The sequence below is a fragment of the Scophthalmus maximus genome, chromosome 7, assembly GCF_022379125.1.
Source record: "Scophthalmus maximus strain ysfricsl-2021 chromosome 7, ASM2237912v1, whole genome shotgun sequence".
Lineage (NCBI taxonomy): Eukaryota > Metazoa > Chordata > Actinopteri > Pleuronectiformes > Scophthalmidae > Scophthalmus > Scophthalmus maximus.
The window spans coordinates 975,141-995,919 of record NC_061521.1 but is presented as its reverse complement, the minus strand read 5'-3'; the positions used below and the strand labels follow the sequence as shown (position 1 = coordinate 995,919).

Here is a 20,779-nt window from a genome sequence, read left to right as displayed (position 1 = left end):
AAAAACAGGCAAGGGTCAAAGAACGAGTAACTAGAATACAAGAGCTGGCACGATGTGAAACAAGAGTATAATACACAACGAACTAGCAACGAGAACAGAAACACAAAGGGGTTAAATACACAGACTAACATAGGATAATGACACCCAGGTGAAACACATCAGGGCGGGGCCAACAATCACACAAGGGGAAATGACATGACCAGAAGTGGAATCTGAAACGAGAGATGTGAGACACCAAAATCAAACAAGAATGCAAACAAATAATACAAACAATAAGGAACAGAACCTTACTCAAATGTGAGACCTGACGGTAACCCCCCCCCCCCCCCCCTCCATGGCTGGCTCCTGACAGCCCAGGAACATCAGGATGACGACGGTGATATTCCCTGATAAGTTCAGGGTCACAGATGTTGAGAGCCGGCACCCAAGACCGCTCCTCAGATCCATAACCCTCCCAATCCACAAGCTACTGACGTCCCCGACCACGCCGGTGCATCCCAGCAACAGGCTGACTGTAAACATTGGACCTCCATCAAGGAGCCGGGGGGGCGGAGGGGGACTGGAGGCAGGGACCAGAGGAGTCTCTTTAAATGGCTTCAGTCGGGAAACATGGAAAGTAGGGTGGACCCTCATGGCACGGGGGAGTTGGAGACGAACCGCCACAGGATTGATGACCCTCGATATGGGGAATGGACCAACGAAACGAGGAGCCAGCTTCCGGGATTCCACCCTCAGAGGCAAGTCTCGAATGGAGAGCCAAACCTTTTGGCCCGGCGAGTATGCTGGAGCCGGCATTCTGCCACGGTCAGCCATCCTCTTGTACCGCACAGAACTGCGCAACAGCATCTGACGGGCCCCATTCCAAACCTTACGACAGCGACGGACCAGGGCCTGAGCGGAGGGCACACTGGACTCCCTCTCCACAGCCGGGAACAGTGGCGGTTGATAACCGTAGGCACACTGGAATGGAGAAAACCCAGAGGATGAGCAAGGAAGTGTGTTGTGTGCATACTCCAACCAAATAAGGTGTTTGCTCCAAGTGGAAGGGTTCTGTGCCACCAAACACTGCAGTCCTCCTGTTTCCAGGAGAACTCCTTCCAAAACCCAGACATGAATTGAGGCCCCCGGTCAGACACAATGTCCCTTGGAAAATCCATGAATACGAAAAACATGAGACAACATGCCGTCTTCTTGGCGGAGGGAAGCTTGAGCAACGGAATGAAATGAACCATCTTAGAAAATCTATCCACCACCGTCATGACTGTGGTGTTACTTTCAAATGAGGGCAGACCCGTGACAAAGTCCGTGGAGATGTCTGACGAGGGCCGTGAGGGGACAGGAAGCGGACTCAGGAGGCCAAAGGCGGGCTGACGTGAGGTCTTGTTTCAAGCACAAACACAGCAGGCGGCGATGTATTCCTTAACCCCCCCTGTCCATGGAAGGCCACAAACAGCGGTTTGTGGCCAAACAAAATGCGGGATGACAGGAGATCCGAGACGTATGAGCCCAGTGAATCACCTGTGAGCGAAGAGACAAAGAGAGGAACAAACAAACGATTAGAGGGACACCCTTGCGGGGGCTGACTCCCAGCCGTAGTCTCGGAAACTCTCTTCTCAATCTCCCATGTAAAATGGCTGCTCGGTGCCCTCCAACCAGTGTCTCCATTCCTCCAAAGCTGTCTTAACTGCTAGCAGTTCACGGTTCCCCACATCATAATTGGTCTCAGCAGGAGACAGTTTCTTTGAGAGGAAAGCGCAGGGATGCAGTCGACCATCTACGGGGGATTTCTGGGAGAGTACGGCCCCGATGCCCACACCCGAGGCGTCCACCTCCACCACAAACTGGAGTGACGGATCCGGGTGAACCAGGATGGGGGCAGAGGTGAAGCTCCTCTGGAGTCTCTTAAATGCCGTTTCTGCTTGAGGGGACCAAGAGAAAGGCACGTGGGGAGAGGTGAGAGCATGAAGTGGGGCAGCAGTGATACTATAGTTCCGGATAAACTTTCTATAAAAGTTAGCAGACCCCAGGAACCCCTGAAGTCGCTTGTGACTGGAGGGTGTAGGCCATTGGGCCACAGCGCTGACCTTGCTCGAGTCCATCTGTATACCAGCAGGTGACACAACAAAACCAAGGAAAAGGACAGTGTTCACATGAAATTCACATTTCTCGGCTTACACAAACAGGTTATTCAGGAGCAAACATCCTAGCACCTGGCGTACATGCTGCACATGGGAAGTTTTGTCTGGAGAAAAAATCTAAATGTCATCAAGGTAGACAAACACAAATTGGTTCAGCATGTCACGTAGTACATCATTAATGAGGCCCTGAAAAACTGCTGGAGCATTGGTAAGACCAAATGGCATGACCAAATATTCATAATGACCACTGGGCGTGTTAAACACTGTCTTCCATTCATCTCCCTCCCTTATCCTCACCAGATGATAAGCATTTCGAAGATCTAACTTAGTAAATAATTTGGCGTCTTAGGCGCTGTCGTTCCTCCGGGCTGAGTTGAGCACGACCCACCTGCATGGGCTCCTCCCGAGAGACCGGTGGCACGGTGGGCTGACTGGACCGGCCGAGGGGGAAGCAGTCCCGACTGGAAGGCAAGGAGCCATGCTGCTGCCACTGCTGCGAGGCGGACCGAACAGCAGCCGATCTCCACTCTCACTCCCTCTCTCTCAGCCTAGCGTCAATCTGGACAGCCAGGGAAATCATAGACTCAATGTCGGAAGGCAGGGTTAGTGGAGCTAACTGATCTTTGAGAGCATCTGACAATCCATTGCGAAAAGCATCCAACAACGCAGCCTCATTCCATCCACTTTTAGCAGCAACAGTGCAAAAGTCAATAGCATGATCCATAACAGTTCGATTACCTTGTTTCATGGTGACCAGGTTCTGTGAAGCCTCCTGGCCCGGGTTGGAGTGATCAAACGTGCGGGACAGAGTCTCCATGAACCGGACCAACGTCTGGCAAACCAGGGAATTCCGTGACCATTCTGCCGTGGCCCAAGCCTCCGCTCTGCCTGCGAGGTGCGTGATGATAAAAGCTACCTTCGAGTGCTCTGATGGAAAGGAAGTCGCTTGAAGTTCAAAATGCAGACCACACTGAATCAAAAAAGGTCTACACTTCTTCGATCTCCCCCGAAAAATGTTCCGGTCTCGCCAGGTGGGTGAATGGAGATGCTGTGGCGGCCGTGGCCATAGGAGTTCCTGGAAATGCTGACCAGGAAACAGACTCGGCAGGCACAGCAGCTGCGGCCAGAAACAAAGAGTCCAACCGAGCAACCAGATGATCAAACCGGGAACTTATGGTGTTCACCTTTCAGCCGATGTCCGCCTGAAACACCTGCTGATGTTCCCGGAGATCCCGGAACCCAGCGAAGACGGAGGTGATTTCACCCTCATACTGCAAGATGCGCTCCTCTTGCTTCTGGAGCGCTGCACGAAAAAGATCAGAGCCTGCAGAGTCCATTCTTGGCTAGTTCGTAATATCACGCCCGAACTAGAAGGAGGACTCAAATGCAGGCTCGGACACAGGGCGGATCAGATTGACGGGGTTTTATTCACTCCAAGTCGGTACACGAGTAGTCAAAAAGAGGCAAGTGTCAAAGAACGAGTAACTAGAATACAAGAGCTGGCACGAGGTGAAACAAGAGTATAATACACAACAAACTAGCAACGAGAACAGTAACACAAAGGGGTTAAATACACAGACTAACATAGGATAATGACACACAGGTGAAACACATCAGGGCGGGGCCAACAATCACACGAGTGGAAATGACATGACCGGAAGTGGGATCTGAAACGAGAGATGTGAGACACCAAAATAAAACAAGAATGCAAACAAATAATACAAACAATAAGGAACAGAACCTAACTCAAATGTGAGACCTGACATGCAGAGGGTGGTGAGGGCCGCTGAGCGGACCATGGGCAACCCACTCCCCCCTCTGCATGACTCATACACCACACGCTGTACCAACAGAGCCAGAAGGATTATTAAGGATCCCCATCATCCCGGCAACAAACTTTTTGTGACCCCTCAGGTCAGGCAGACGCCTGCGCTGTCACAAGACACGCACAGAGAGGATGAGGAACAGTTTTTTCCCCGTGGCAATCAGAGCCCTGAACTCTGCACTCTGAACACTTAAACCATAACCATATTGGACTACAACATTTGCCTGTCGACATTGTTTTAACTTTATATCTATTTATAATATTTTTCATTTCATAACTATTGCACATGTAAATTAGCCATAATGTAAATTAAACATAACCTAACTATTACTTTATTGTATTTTATTGTATTGTATTATATTCTATTTTATTTAATTTTATTCTATTCCATTGCACTGCATTTTATATTTTATATTGTATTTTTTGAATTTGAGCACAGACGTACAGCACATGTCACAAAAACATTTCACTGCACATCTTGTATGAGTACGTGACAAATAAAAACCTTTGAATCTTGAATCTTGAATCTTGAATCTTCTTCTCTTCTGTACTTCTGTCAGATTGTGTGGCGCAGCTGTTGCTGCCTTCACTGGAATGGGACATCAGAGTTTCATTTTATATGAACTCCGTACTGCAGCGTTATTAAGGCGGTCTTGTTGTGAACTTTAAAGTCTTCATTAAAAATTGTTGTCATGTAGGGCCGAACGATTAATCGTCTTCAAATCGACATCGCGATTTGAAACAGCACTATTTGAAAATCGCAAAAGGCTGCGATTAAGAATACATTATTATGCCATGCATCTGACCCAGGGTGACTGTCATGCCCACCAATCAGAAATGCCATGCTGCGCACATACTTGTCATTCTCACCAATGAGAAGTTGCCCAGGGCAACTGCGTATCCGCCCAACAATAAAAGCCGCAATTCAGTGATAAAGGAGTATTTCGTTTTTGAGACGACAGTCCGCTGGCTCTCTGTCAGCTAACTTCATTCATTCTTCATTATCTCTTCTCGCTGGGTGTGTTTGTTTATGTCACCTTGCTGGAGACTAAATAAAAGTTTCCCCGTATTTTTCTGTTATTCAGTAGTGTAATTCAAATAATATTCATACTGGTTTAAATCATTAATTTGACAGTCCTTCCAATCATTGCTGAGCAAGAATTCTGTGCAAAACGAATGAAAGGTCTTTACAAAAGTAACAACAATAATAGGCTTAATAACAACAATAATAATCACCACAACAATAATAATACTGATAATAGGGCTGAATCATTAATATTCAGGGAAATTACGCAATCTTATTTGATGAGTGTGTCTGTGTGTGTGTGGGGGGGGGGGGGCTGGTTGTTGGATAGGGGGGCGCTGGCCTAAAAAAGGTTGAGAACCACTGTATTTAAGGTTAATGTAACCATGAAAGTATTAGTGGCAGTTATAATGATAATTAATATAATAGGCCTTTTTTTCATCTGATGTGTATTCTTTGGTTTATCTTGTACTGTATGAGTTGAAGGTTGGGTATAATGTCACTGACTATTTCCTCACGGTCTGCTAGATTCTATGTGTGTGCCGAAAATAAATCCCAGTTGTCTATACAGCTCTGGCAAGGTAAATGTTAAACAAAAAAATGGAGCGGACTGCACCACACAACACTCTGTGTACAGTGTGTTAACCTCACTCCCTAACACCTAAAAACTCGCAGCCTCTGGCTGCATTCAGATAAATTCAATGGATTTCAATTCTATTTTGCTTGTATGGCGCCAAATCACAACATACATCTGTCATCTGTCTCGACCGGTTGGGGTGAGGACAAAAATGGGGGAGAGAGTAGAGGTGGGCAGAAAGAAGGGATGAGGAGAGACAGGAGGAGAGAAGAGAGAGAGAGAGAACAGCTGTACAGCCGCCGCTTAAAATCTCTACCAGACTGACACTTATGATTACAAAACTAATACTGACACTTAGATGACTCATAGATGAAATTATGTTGTTTTTAATAATAATAATAGTGATGGCTTTGGATCCTGAAGCTCTGGAGTCAGATACAATAGAAGAGAGAAAACACAGACAGTTAGTGACATGTAATGTTAACATATCGGGAGAGAGAGGAGTTGTATAACAGTTGCTTTAATCTATACCAAAATGATACTTAGAATTACAAAAATAGTACTAATAGTACGGTGAGAGAGAGAAATAGGGGAGAGAGAAGAGGTGGGCAGAAAGAGCGATAGTGAAGAGAGATGGAGGAGAAGAAAGATAGGACTGGTATGCAAACTCTGGTTCGGTTAAGGGTCGGGATACAGACCCTGGTTCGGGTAGGGGTTGGGGTTAGGGAAGAGAGAGGGGGGAGAAGAATGATAGGAGTGGGATGCAAAACCTAGTTCAGGTAGGGGTTGGGATACAGACCCTGGTTCAGGTAGCGGTTGGGGTTAGGGAGAGGGGTGGGGGAGGTATACAAACCCTGGTTGGGGTAGGGGTTGGGATTAGGGAGAGGGGTGGGGGAGGGATACGAACCCTGGTTCGGGTAGGGGTTAGATTCCCCCCAGCAGTCTAGGCCTATAGCAGCATAATTAAGAGATGATTCAGTAAACACCAGAGGCCTTTACTACGAAGCGAGGTTACTGGCTTACCATGGTAAGTGCAGAGTAACTTTGTGACATCGGAGTAACTTCCCGGTGAACCGGTACTACGAAAGGTGGATAAATTTGACTCGAGGCATGTTACCATGTAATTTACTCTTGATCTTAAAACTGCTCCAAGCAGTTTTTGTAAGTGGTTAACTCTGTGTTTGCCTGTATAAGCCCCGCCCATGCGCACAAGAACCCAATCAGTGTCGGCGTTATGAATGAGAGCGGATCACTCGGCAGGGGAGGGAGTTTAGAGGCCGTCAGAATCAACTTGAACAAACCGATGATGATCGTTATGAAACAAATAGTTATTGTCTTTGACAACTTTCAGTTCCAGAGGTCTCTGATGCCACTGAACGAAGTGATGCCCTCACTGTGTCCTTATTTGTGCTTTTTATGCACCGGACACTTTGTTTTCCATCCCTGATACTGATCATGTGATCAATAATACTGTATGATGTGCAGTTCGCAGGCTGGATGCGCAAGTTGTGTTCCCTTGACATTTAAATGTTCTCACGATCAATAATGCTTTTTATACGATCACAGGTTTTGCAGTATAAAAAAAAGTCCAGCCTATTTTTAATGTGCATAGCAGTAGGCCTACATACAGAACATACATTTCCTAAAGGATTCCCCATAATGATTTGTGCTGTTGACTATTATGCTGCTAATTTGTGCTGAAAATGGAAATTCAATAGTTTCCCCTGAACTGCAAATAAGACATGTGAACTACATCAAACGATTTAGGTCATCAAAACAATGTATCTGATATTATCATATTACTACCAGGATCAGAACTGATTGACCCTCAACTTTCATCATTTATTATTTCCAGCTGATTTTTAATCCAGCTTATCTAACACATCACAAGGTTTTTATGAATGTTGATACATATCACATCTGTACTGAGAACTTATGATGAGAACTATTTTAGATTTTTTCAGCTGCTTAAACATTTTTGTCCACATCACATTTTTAAAACAGTTAACACAGGCTGAGACACTGTCCAATATGACTCACAAAATATTAAACACATGCAGCAAAAGTATTTCCCTCGAACATCACAACTTGTGATCAAATTAATATATTCTTCTAACCAATTGTTACACAGTGATCAACAAAATACAGCATCAATATGAACCAGTTCAGCCTCTGAAATAAAAAAAGTAGAGCAGCTCATCACAGCATGAACAGTTTCTTTTCTCCCATAATTTCTTTTTGTTCTTCTAACTTTCCTTTAGCTTTTTTGATCCATGTTTAAATGGAGAAACACAGAGGTGGAACATTTTTATAGGATAAAAACTGAAGTTGAATGAAGTTTTGATCAAAGCAGCTTCACACAGGTGCATTAGAGATTCAGACTTATAGTCATTTCTAACAGCATTGAACACATGTTTTCCTTTTGTTTAGCTCAGTTACACCCATAGAGTTTAAATATTTGTCTGAAATGAAGTAAATACATAACACCATCATCATTCTCAGAAGAAGAATCAGCTTTATTGGCCAAGCATGTGTAAACATACAAGGAATTAGACTCCAGTTTCCTGAGCTCTCAGAGTACTTACACAGAAAAAAACTAACACAAACCAAACAGGGCAACAGAGCTAGACAACAAGAACATAACAATAACATTTAGTTATTATATAGAGTTATAAACATAATTTAGAATATATATATATATATATTTATGTACAAAAATGAGATCAATGTGTTGTAGGAAGATACTAATGCAATGGTACTGAGTGCAAAGATACTGAAATAAATATGGATAATTACAGATTACTATGTATACATGAGGTAAAATAATTTTGAATAATTAACAAAATACACTGTATACACAAGGTGGGAGGACATGGCAGAATGTGAAGGGAGGTGCGGTAGATGTGTAGTGTTATAGTTTATTTTTCTGACACAGTTTGACTGATTTAACTGTTCATCAGAGTGACGGCCTGTGGGAAGAAGCTGTTCTTGTATCAAGCAGTTTTGGCGTATACAGTGATCTGTAACGCCTGCCAGAGGGGAGGAGTTGAAACAGATTGTATCCGGGGTGTGATGGGTCTGCAGTGATGTTACCTGTACGTTTCCTGGTTCTGGACACGTACAGGTCCTGAATGGAGGGCAGATGGGTACCGATGATTCTCTCCGCAGTCCTGACAGTCCGTTGGAGTCTCCTCCTGTCCTGTTTGGGGGCCGAAGCAAACCAGACAGTGATGGAAGAGCACAGAACAAACTGTATGACTGCAGAGTAGAACTGGATCAGCAGCTCATGAGGCAGGTTGAACTTCCTGAGCTGGCGCAGGAAGTACATCCTCTGCTGGTCCTTTTTCATGATGGTGTCTGTGTTGGATAACCACTTTAGGTCCTGGGAGATTGTGGTTCCCAGAAACCTGTAGGTTTCCACTGCAGACACGGCGCTGTTGAGTATGGCGAGGGGGGGCAGTGTTGGGGGGCTCCTCCTGAAGTCCACTGTCATCTCAACAGTTTTGAGCGGGTTCAGCTCCACAATGTTCTGACCGCACCAGAGGGCCAGCTGTTCAGCCTCCCGCCTGTACGCAGACTCGTCACTGTCCCAGATGATGTTGATGACCGTTGTGGCGTTTGCGAACTTCAGGAGTTTGACACACAGGTCTCCTGGGGTGCAGTCTTTGGTGTAGAGGGAGAAGAGCAGTGGGGAGCGCGAGTGTTGGCTTTAAAATGTAACGTTAATTTGAACGTGGCAGGAAAAGTTCATATTCAAACTGTAATGATCTGTTCAAATTCAAAATATATAGTGTAGAAGAAGTCCATGAATCATAGAAACAGAAAGAAAAAAAAATCTAAAATGGAGCACTTGAACCCGTTTTGCCTATTTTATACATTTTTATTTACTCGCATAATTCTTAACCATTAAGATTTTACCCAAAATGTGAGTGCACTTCAGCTAAAGCGTCAGATAAATTAATGTAATGTTATATAATGTCTGAAGTCGTTTGCCTTGTGATCCAGAAGAAGGCACTATATACCAGCTGGACTTATTGCATGCCCTCTTGACCTATTGGTAAATTGAGCCAGTAATGTTGTTTTGTTTTGCAAAGATACTGGAGTAAATAATCAACCATTTTAATCAGTTTAGACAAATGTTTAAACAATTTAGCTGTAATTAGATATTTTTCTTGTTCCTTTTAGATTGTAAGCAGACTTTTAGAGTGCTCATTAATTTCAACCGAAGCATACTGTATGGTACAAATGATTTTAGGTTGGATCTATGTTTATATGTTAGTTTAATGTTGTAAATAGTAATGCAGCCTGCTCTCTTCCCAGAGTTCACTATTCTGGTTTGAATGTCACACGTCCAGACGGAGACATTGGCAAGTACAAGTCAATTCCTCACCACCACAGAGGAGAGGTGCAGTTCCTTGGGAGGTAAGAATCTACAATAAGGTCCCCATTCTAAAGGCGAAAGTCTTAACTGTCACTTAAGCTATGTCATTTGCACACTGCTTTTAACCCCTGAACCCCAAGCACTTTCTTATTGTTTTTGTAAAGATTCTTATTCTATTTTTCCGCAGATAAAAGTGCCGAAACAGCTTAAACCATGCATGGTGGAGCAGTGCCACTTTCAGGACTTGTCCAGAACCCTGCCCACACCCCAGGCACAAAAATTGACACTTCTGCCACTAGGGGGCACTACCAAAAACATTTGCATATCTCGGCTAAATTAAAAGCTATAAATGGAAAACTTTTGAATTGTGTTTGGCAGGACACTGAGGTTCGCCAAACAAATTTGGCGTGGATTAGCCTCTAGGGGGCGCTACAAATATGAAAAGTTTATATCTCATCAAGGGCTCATGCAATTTTTACGAAACTTGTAGAGTACGATCTAGGGCCACTCTTGAGGCTGGGCCTACAATGGGCGTGGCCTAATGCACCCCAAAAATTATGTTTTCTGATTCACCACTCACCTCTAACTTGAACGACTTCAAATGTCCAGGGTACATTTACAATGCGCCTTATGTGGACCACTAGGTGGCGTTATAATCAAGGTACAAGCGATTTGGACTATAACTCCTACTACACATCGCACATTTAAAACCCTTACATCCACGCGTTCCTTGAATCAAGCTGAATCACATGATGTAGGCCACACCCCTTTCCGCAAATAATTATATTCGCACAATCGCGACATGTGCAAAACGTACTTTTTTGAACTCCTCCTAGGGTTTTTGCCCGATCTGCCTGAAAGTATGTATATAGCATCTTCAGAGGGCCCTGACAAAAAGTTATCATAGCAATTGCGCTTGGTTAAAAAATGCGCAACTTACGAACAATTTTTTTTGTAACTAGCCGCCATACACAAACTTTAGTTTATCTAGGCCAAAGTAAATGCTATCCACGCAAAACATGAAATTCATGTTTTCCCTGTTACTGTGAGTCAAAGATTGGCCATTAGGGAAGGCTGTAATTAAAATGCTTTGCCCTATAAATCCCATACCGTACATCACACATTTATAAACCTTATACCCATGCCTTCCCTTAATGGAGCTGAATGTCCTTTCCGACATTAATTTCATCTCGTTGCGATATTTCCCGACGTTTGCCTGCCCGCTGTAGAGTTTCAGGTTCCACTTTCGTAGGCTCCAATGCTTGCCGGGTGGGGGGGGTGGGCGAGCTTGTACCCTGTCATACACTGCTCGCAATTCTAGTTGGTTTTGGTTTTTTTGCTTTATGGAAACAGCACAATCATTACTTTATTTGTTTCCCAATTAATACATTAAAATATATATCTCGCATGAAAACTCATCACATTAAAAGGGGCATTATGTAGCTCCACATAATGCACATTGTAACTATTTCAACATATTTTAGAGAAACTACATGATAATATTCCTCAAAAGGTTTTGCCTGATGTAAAAGCTTCTCAATTCAGCACTGACATAAATTTAAGCAGATTCTGTTAATCTACTTGGAAGAGTTTGTGTAAGAGTGGGCCCCATATTTCAAAGAACTGTCTGACTGTATGTATGACTTCCTGTTGGCTTTAGGTCCCAAGTGTCATTTTCAAGTCTTGGCCTGATATACAGTATCTGCTTGACAAATTTCTACTTGAAATGTACTGTGAGAGCTACTTTATTGAAATTAGTGCCCCCCAAATTTGTTGCACCCTTTTAATGTGATGAATTTTCCTGCAAGCAAGCATTCTGCCTGGACTTGTATCAGACATGTGACATTTCAGAAATATCTGATGATGAAGGTCCGAGTTACATAAGTTTGTGCATGGCTTGTATACAGCAGTGGTGCTTTTTGACTAAAAAAGTTTCACAATATTCTAGAAAAGTTATCTGAAAATGTATCTGACTAAATTCAAGCAATATCTGATCTAGCAACTCCTGGAAGTAATTTGTAACAGTACACAGCCTATAAATTAGTTATAAATAGTTGGCGCTACGACTATGATTTATGATTACAATTTTCCCTTTTGTAAGAAGTAGGCGTTTTTGTAGAAAGCTTGTCTCTCTCTTTGTTGTTGTTGATGATTTTACTGCACTGACTGTACCTGTACTACGAAGCAGGATTTGGGTTAGCTTTAATTCTGGGTTTTCCCTCCTACAAAGCTGGTTCTCTTCTTACTGGGGTAAATCACCCTACAGGATCCCGTCAGGGACAAAGGAGTTTAGAGTAACGTGACGAATAATAAAGCGCAGCAGACATTTATGTACTATATACTTCGTCATAGACACTTACACCCAAAATCCTATAATTATGGACGTTATCTAACATTAAGCATTTTCCCAATAGAAGAAGGAAAAGGCTTTACGCGACATGTGCTTGATGTAATATTTAGTACTGTCAATCGATTACAATAAATTAACTAATTAATAACACAATTTGCTGTGATTGATCGTGATTAATTGCATTTTGTTCTTAAGATGAAGTTTGTAATAATGAAAATTTAAATGTAAAATGATGGATTTGATGTAGAATTATCATTATTATTATTATTATAAGGAAGTATTTAAATTAAAATACTATACTTTGAGCACAGATTCTCTCCTGTGAACTACAAATTTCCAATAATCAGCCAAGGCCAAAGTGACTCACTGAGGCTTGCCGGCGTGTCCAGATATCTAGCAGCTAAATGTCTGGATGCGTCAGGGAACCATCTCCTGTGTGAGCTGTGATGTGACAAGCAGTGAGCGTGTCAACCTGGAAACCACAACAACACTCTTCAGTCATTTTCTGCCTTTTCCGTGTTTCTGAAAAAAATCATCGCGCAGACTATATGCAAGACTAATTTCTGTCATGTTGCAACAGATGACGAGCGTAACCTCGAGCTGACTAATGCTGAACCACATTAACGCTTCAAGTTATTTCTCTACCTCCGCATAACAAAGTAAACTACTTCCTGTTTATTTCAACATAAGAGTATCTTGCGATATATTGATAGATGCTTTTCTTTTTGACGGCCATCGTGAAAGTGACAAACAATTCCTGTTTAACGTTTCCCCCTATTTCCCTGTGTCACTTTTTGCAGGTGTTTTTGTGACAAAACATACTTTAAACTCCTTAAACTCCTTCCTTGTCCGTATCCATCTTTAGCCAGGATGGCTAATGGATAACGGTTATGCGGCATACGTCATCAGGCGCCACAGGAAGTAAACAAAATGCGTCAATGGCGTTACATTTTTCTAACGCATTAAATAGTTCACAATTAACGCAAAGATTAAAGCGTTAATGTGACAGCACTAGTAATATTATTTGATTATTTTCATTTCACATTTTTAATGTCACGTTTACATGTCGCCTATCCACCTAGACCTGCACATATCAAGGTTTCTTTTTGTATCATATTAAAAAGTTTATTCATGGTTCTGACGATGTTGCTTTTAATTAACGACTCCGCCTCTGTCACATGAACATTGCACATTTTTCAGACGCTAGCAACAAGAATAGAACCCTGGTCACCCTGTGCAGCGGACAGTGTCACTAAGCATTAGACAAGTATCTTAGACAAGACATTTGTGGATAAAAAATGTTGCAGCTGTGATGCTCCACTTTCTCAGAATGATCTTATTTATCTATAAGGCTTCTCCAACTCTGACAGCGTGACATAGGAGGACCTTGTTTTTGCCTCGGTTGCCATGGTGGCTCGTACTATCGGAGCTTCATTGATGATGGTTTTTTATAGTGGGTGGCCACGAATGTAAGTCAGAGTGAACATACACAAGAGGGATTTTAATTCTTGTATGTTTTGTTTTGTTGAGCTTGTGTAACGGTGGCCCAGCCAGTCGAGTGCATGCAGCGCAGTGTGAGTCATGATTTTTCGCTCTCATGGTTGCGCGTCCGCCTCCCATGCATATGTTCAGGCATGCACAAACTGCACATGTGGTGTTGTGAGGTTCTTTGTTTTCAATTTACAGAGCCAGTGCTATGCCGACTTTGTTTTTTTTCAAAAGTGTATTGGATTAATATTGCGTGCCCCTTTAAGTGGCAAAGAATTTGTAAAATTCAGTTTAGTATTTAGTATTTTTTAATATGAGTGTAGTGTTATGATATCTATCTATATATATATATATATATATCATATATGTGTGTGTGTGTGTATATATATATATATATATATATATATATATATATATATATATATATATGAATATATATATTTTTTTTACTTATTGTCATGAAATCAATGAAAACCAAAACCAACACAGAATGTCTCTTAGAAAAAATGGTGTTTATCAAAGCCTGATACATCATATTGTTTTAAGCCACAGAGCTCCATTGTTTCAAGAGACACAGTGGCTCACTGATGTGGAGCCGTGCAGTGTCTCTGGAATAAATGGACTAATGGATTGCACTATGGGACATGCTTTCTCATTAATAGTGGGAACACTCCACTCTGCACTATCCAAAAACTCTAAATTACTTCTGCTTTTGTCCACACTTTTATCAAAACTAGACACAGTAGCGCATCAAAACAGCCAGAGGTGTATGACCTGTAGGAGAGTAGGGGCAGGCAGATGAAATGGATAAATATTCATGTAAACTATGACTCTGTGTTTGTAGGTATAAACTGCTGAAGTATTCCAAAGAACGACAACACTTGGACGGCCTCAACAATCTCCATTACAGCCCCCATATCTCCCTCAGCAACCTCTACAAGAACATCACGGTCGACCTGTACCCTGAGCTTGCCCCTATCACAGACTACTGAGCTGGCCCACAAACTCCTGTCCAACCCCTACTCCACACCCCAGCTTGCCCAGCTCCTCTCTAGTCTGAACTTCTAAAGCCATTTTCTGCAATTTAGTGGCAGAGGGGGGGCGGCGGAGAGGAGGGGGCACAGCCTGGGATAGGTGAAGAAGCGCTAGAAAAGATATACCCATATTCCATACTGGCTGAGCTATTCAAGTTGTTTTAGGTTAGGGGGAGCAGCAGTGTCTCAGCTCTTGATGTTTACTGCAAAGCCTTAATGTGGCAAAACGACAGCTCCGTCTGCTTGGCTACGCACTGCTTCACTTCGTATGTATCACCTTCACCTTATAAGCCAACAGAGAAATTTTTGTCTCACATATTTGTTATATACATATCATTATGTTAGGCCACAGTATTCCTTTAAAAGGAGGGATCTGTCCCATCATTAATATTTTAAATGTAATTTTTTTTATACATGCTATTTATTTTCTCTTATTCAGGATGTTTGAAGAAGCACTCCTTTTTATGTCACTCAAGTATTTGCTGTTTGTTTTACTGCACTGCTGCTGAATCCGCATGAACATGTATGTAAATATCGACCTCTTAAAGGTCGAACCCAGACAAACATATGTAAATATGGCCCTTTAAACGCTCGGGCATATCTTAGTGATATTCCAGTTATTTGATTTTTTTTTTTTGGCAGCTATTTAATTAGAGTGAGTTGTTTCTTCCTACTAGAAAGATTGTCTAACAATATAGGATGTTTGGCTTAAAAATATCCAGAAGTATCTAAATCTCAAGTATCTAACCTTTTTCTTTCTTTTTTTCCCCTTGAGTTGCACTGTGTGAAAAGTAGTGCTGCTCTTCAATAGGAGGGCATGACTGAGTCTCATCCATGACATCGTACAAAGAGCAGGGCCAGCCAAAAAAGCAGGAGTGTGTCTACACAACATGCTTTACTGCAGGTTTATTGCCTGGTAGTTAATGGTGTATAATTTTGCTCAGGTGTTTTTTTGTTTTTTTTTTACATTTTGTATTGATTTTGTTTATTTTTCCGTGATTTAGTGCTGGACCATGTGAAAAAGCTGCTGGTTGTACTTTACCATGCACTGAGCATCCAATTTGAGGCTGGATACTATGTGTTTGGACTATGAGGCAGCTAGAAGGGCCAGGATGAGAGAAGCTTGGTGTCAGCTTCTCACAGCTGAAGCCATTGCTGCTCCTGTTCTTGCACACAATGTCACAATGTTTCATTTTCTAAATCTTTGAACACCAAAGATGGAGAGAAAGGTGGGGGCAGATATTCGGACCAGATGTTCACTGTTGAGATTATTTTCTAAATCTCTAGGTTTTGAATTAACCATGAATTGGATATTTGGACATTTTCTTCCTTGTGATGTTAAATCAGAACTTTGACCAATTTAGATCTGGACCTTATTCCCTGTCTCATCAGACTATTTAAACTTTCACATGATTCGTCCCTTCGAGCCACCTATACACTTTGCGATTTTTGTTTTTGCCCTTCAGTCTAAATGGTGCTCCTACAACTTACTGTTAGACACATCCACTGAGGGCCCATTTAGAGCTTTGGTGACCAAAGAAATGTAAGAACTTTAGAACCAAATACTCTCTATGACACTATTGCTGTGACCATCATCTATATTTTTTATTACATAAATAAGGTTGAGAATTCAATATACAGTAAATGGTAATTTTAGTACCTGTTCTGGAGCCTTTTTAAATTTATTATAACACTTGATCTTCATCAGCTTCATCACTTTAACCCCCTCAAAAAAAAGATTGACAGAAGATGGATTATGCATGTTGATTAATTGGTCCTGCTTGGATTTAATTTTTATTTTGAATAAGGAAACAATTATTGGATAACTAAAAGTTAATCTAAAAATATTTTGATTATTGATGCAAAAAACTAACTGAGCCCATCACAAATGTGAATATATTTTTTATCATAAGAAAGTGAATATTTTTTCGTTTTTGGCTGTTGGTCAGACAAAACAAGCAAAGAAATCACACAAAATTGTTTTTGGCCAGACAAATAATCGACTGGAGAAGATGATCAGCAGATAAAATGTGATGTTTTGTGATGTTTTGTTGTAATGTGATACTCTGAAAATGTAGTATTACGTTTTCAGTAAAATTACAAGAGACAGTTAAAAAAAAAGTGAAAATCAAATCATAGGTACCTTCACTTGTTGAATATATGCCCAGTTTGAGCTGGACGTTCCCTGTGCAACTGACTAATGAAGCCATTTTAATTCAAGAATAATGGCATCAAGCTCTGAAAACACTGAACAGTTCCTATAATACAAATCAATCATATTTTTTTAAGATCCTCTGGCCCTTATTAATGCAGATTTGAGGATTGTAACAGACTTTCTGTTTTAAATGTTTGGTCAAACAGTTGTCACAGGCAGAGTTGTACTTGACTAGTACAATGAGCTTTATGTGTAAAACTGATCATTTTCCCCTGACAGATGAGGCAGGTGAGGATTAACAATGTTACGGACTAACAGAGGTCTCTTTAACACAAAGTTGTGCATCATTTTTCTTCTCTCTTCTTCATTCAGCAAGCAGAACAGGAATTTATTAGGAATTGGAATTTAAGAGGAGGATGTGCTGTCTTTCACAGCACATGCCGCTTTTAAATTCCTGATCCCCCAAAGCCAAAACTCCAAGTCCAAGTGCTAAACTGGTAAGTTCTGTCTGTGGTCAGCTTTATAAAGAGTTTGCATATGTCTTTTGCTCTGGTGAGTGAATCTCAGTACCAGCAAATTATGATTCTACCCACCTCATTAGCGCTTTTTATCACATGGCTGTCAGAAATATCTAAAATGGCTCAAATGTATATTCTTTTTTCTCTTTACCTTCTACTGAAAACTGGTTACCAAATTGTCAATCTTTTCCCCCTTCATGTAATCATATCAAGTCAGACTGAATTAAATATGTTCATGATAAGAATCCAAATAATCTAATGAAAAACTCAGTCAGCTCAGTCTACCTTGACATGTGTAATGATCATGTTCAACAAGTTTTGCCGACTAAAACTAAGCGTTGAGTTTTTATATCACTTGCAGTTGAGGTTTCATCTCATTTGCTAAGAAATCAATGCAAATCAACCTCCCCTGTTTCCTTTTAATATTAATGATTTCAAGTACACATTGCTAAAGCTTTCACTTGAATCCACCAAGAACTGTACACTCAAACCTCTTCAATATCCTTGCATCCATGGCCTCTTACAAAGACATTTGGAAGAAAAAAAATCAGTAATTTACTTTCTGCCACTAAATTAAAAGAGGAGTTACAGAGAGGCTTTGTTTTGTCAACAGTGCTGCATGCAGCTTTCTACTGATGAGGTATTACTGATCAGATTGCTGATGTGATATGTTCATGCTAATGATTAAACATTAGCATGAGAGATGAATGTACCACGACTCATCAAACCCAGTTTGACAGTTTTAGGACCCCCTGAGCCCCGTCCCCTTCCGGCACAGGAAGGGGGCACAGGGAGGGGGCATGAGAAACGAACCATTTGTTTCTAATGCACCAGCGATAATCTTGCAGGTGCAGCTATGAAGAAAAGGCAGTTTTATATTTGTATTTCTTTCTACAGGTACACTCAACAAAGGGATGAGTGTACCTGGTTGTTGTTGAGTTCACCTGTGCCGCTTTCACTTGTCACACTTAACTATTTCGACTATGGTCAAAAACCTGGAACATACGCCTGCATGGAAACAAATTGGACAACCTCAAAAAAACTGAAGTGCCTTCAAGTATTCCATTGATTCCCTCTAACCACAGTCTGAAAATTGTATAAATCCACTCCATTCCAACTACAAAGGACTGGTATAACAGACGTATATTTACATTTGGACACTTATTTGAGCAAGATCATCTGAAGTCCTTTGAACAACTGAAATCCTCCTTTGGGCTTCCTTCAAATCATTTTTTTAAGTTCCTGCAAGTCAGGGACTATATTATAATGAAGCAGGGAGGGAAACTTGTCCCTTTGGAGGATTTTCAAATAGACATTATGTTACAAGAAAAACACACTCCTAGAGGTTTCCTATCTTTTACCATTAAGAGACTCATGGCCCTTATAGAAAGTAAATCTCTAAGTGGGAAACGGACATTGGTGAGGCTTTTGAGGACTCTGAATGCCAGCTGATTTGTGCTAGCTCTCAAGCATTCTCTTATAACAGTCAACACAAACTATTGCATTTTAATCTTATACACATAGCTTACTATACACCCGAAAAGTAGTAGCCACCCAGAACAATGTCCAAGGTGTAAAGCGGAAACAGGATCCCTTATACACATGTTTCGGACATGTAGGTGCCTGGAGCACTACTGGCCATCCGTTCTGGACATCATTAAAAACGTTGTGGGGAAGAGCCCAACCAACCCAAGGCTGACACTGTTGGGAGACTACTCAGTTTTACCCATCAATTTGAGGGGCAATACTCGCTTTGTCAGACTAGCCCTAATTGCGGCTGATAAATGTATAGCCATTCGCTGGAAAAGTGAGGAACCCCCTAGTGTATCCTTGTGGCTCAAAGAACTGTCTTCATACTTACCTTCAGAAAATGTTATGTTTAACCTTACGAAGAAGCCGTTTCTTTTTGACAAATGCTGGCGAGAGTTTGTAACCTTACAAAATAAACCTTCTCTTAATGATGATGCCCACACTTGAAACTACATTGCAGGGCCCTTCTGAGACCTTACTTTTATAATAGGTTTTTGTTCTGTTTTTTTTCTCTTGTGTGTGTGAGTGTATCTTTCCTCCTAATGTAACAGTTACACTTGGGTATTTATCTTTTGATGTCATTACTGACATCCTTAATACTGTCACTACTATTGATATTATGTTGGGGGGTTCACGTTTGACGCTGCTCGCATTGTACTGATTATCCGCTATCAATGTATGGGAGGAAACAGAAAATTCAATAAATATATTTAATGTTTTAAAAAAAAGTGAGCTACATAGAGGACTTTATATTTTTCATTATCTGATGCATTTATCACACCCATCTATTCATTTTAATCCTACAGTCACAATGTGGACATTGTGATGAGTTTGTCCGTCGAGGTGTCCAGAGAGCTGCAGACCTTGGCATGCTGTTCTTGTCTGGTTGGTGGACTGTGGTGGAAAAAGCCTTTTTCCACTCTGTTCCCACTCCCTGTGAGTAAGAGCAGCACCTGATGTCCTCATCATCCACTGTGGTGATGACAACATGAGAAAGATCAGTAGCATCAGGCTGTTCAACATGAGGACAACCTGCACCACTCCCATCCAGCACTTCGTGACCTGTAACTCCTAATAGTTGGCAGTGTCACTGCTATTGAATTTGGACTTTAGGACACACTTTCTTAAGCCTAAACATATCCCTGACTGTTAAGGACAATGTTGAGTTTATTTTTATGTTCGTTATGTTTGGTAAAACAAATACCAATAGCTACAACACTTATTACATCTTCTCTTCCTCACCCCTACAATTCCACACCCTTCTCCTCCTGCCACATGGACTCTGCAGCTCTGGACTCATTCTGAGCACAGCTGTTACCACTTGCACAGGCCCAGTCTGTATATTAAATGTGTTAAATGTGTTGCGTTTTGTTCCTTTGTTCCTTCAATAAAAATAAATCCGAGAGTTAATCTATAACTTCTGTTTCACGCTCATAAATTCTGTTTATATTTTCAATGTTTTTGTTTTCATAATACTGACTGAATATGTTTGATTTCACATTCAAATCTGACTATTAATTGACAAATAACTCATAACTCATAACTTTAAATAATATAGATATTCAACTGTGTATTTGAATGTAGTTTTAGATTAAACAGTGTACTACCAAGACAGTGAATGTACAGAATGTATAGAATATTCAATTGTTTTCAAAGATTACGGGCGCCATAGATGCATGTATTGCTGTCATGTTTCACTTGGGAAAAATGTGAAAAAAAGTGTTCTCATGTTGCTTGATTAGTAAAATCTTCATTTGGC

General features: G+C 41.3%; 1 protein-coding gene across 3 annotated transcripts in view; it reads left to right on the top strand.

Moving 5' to 3' along the window:
• Positions 1-20,434, top strand: part of b4galt6 (UDP-Gal:betaGlcNAc beta 1,4- galactosyltransferase, polypeptide 6) — a 55,927-nt gene extending 35,493 nt beyond the window's left edge. For 2 of the 3 annotated variants that reach the window (XM_035647048.2, XM_035647054.2), the window contains 2 exons: positions 9,885-9,986; positions 14,628-20,434. In XM_035647048.2, the coding sequence (XP_035502941.1) occupies positions 9,885-9,986; positions 14,628-14,775 (250 nt within the window). In that variant the 3' untranslated portion in view covers positions 14,776-20,434. Of the gene's footprint in view, positions 1-9,884; positions 9,987-10,132; positions 13,430-14,627 lie in introns of those variants that run through there. The other variant, XM_035647051.2, reaches the window with a different exon arrangement.
• Positions 20,435-20,779: the final 345 nt, after the last annotated feature.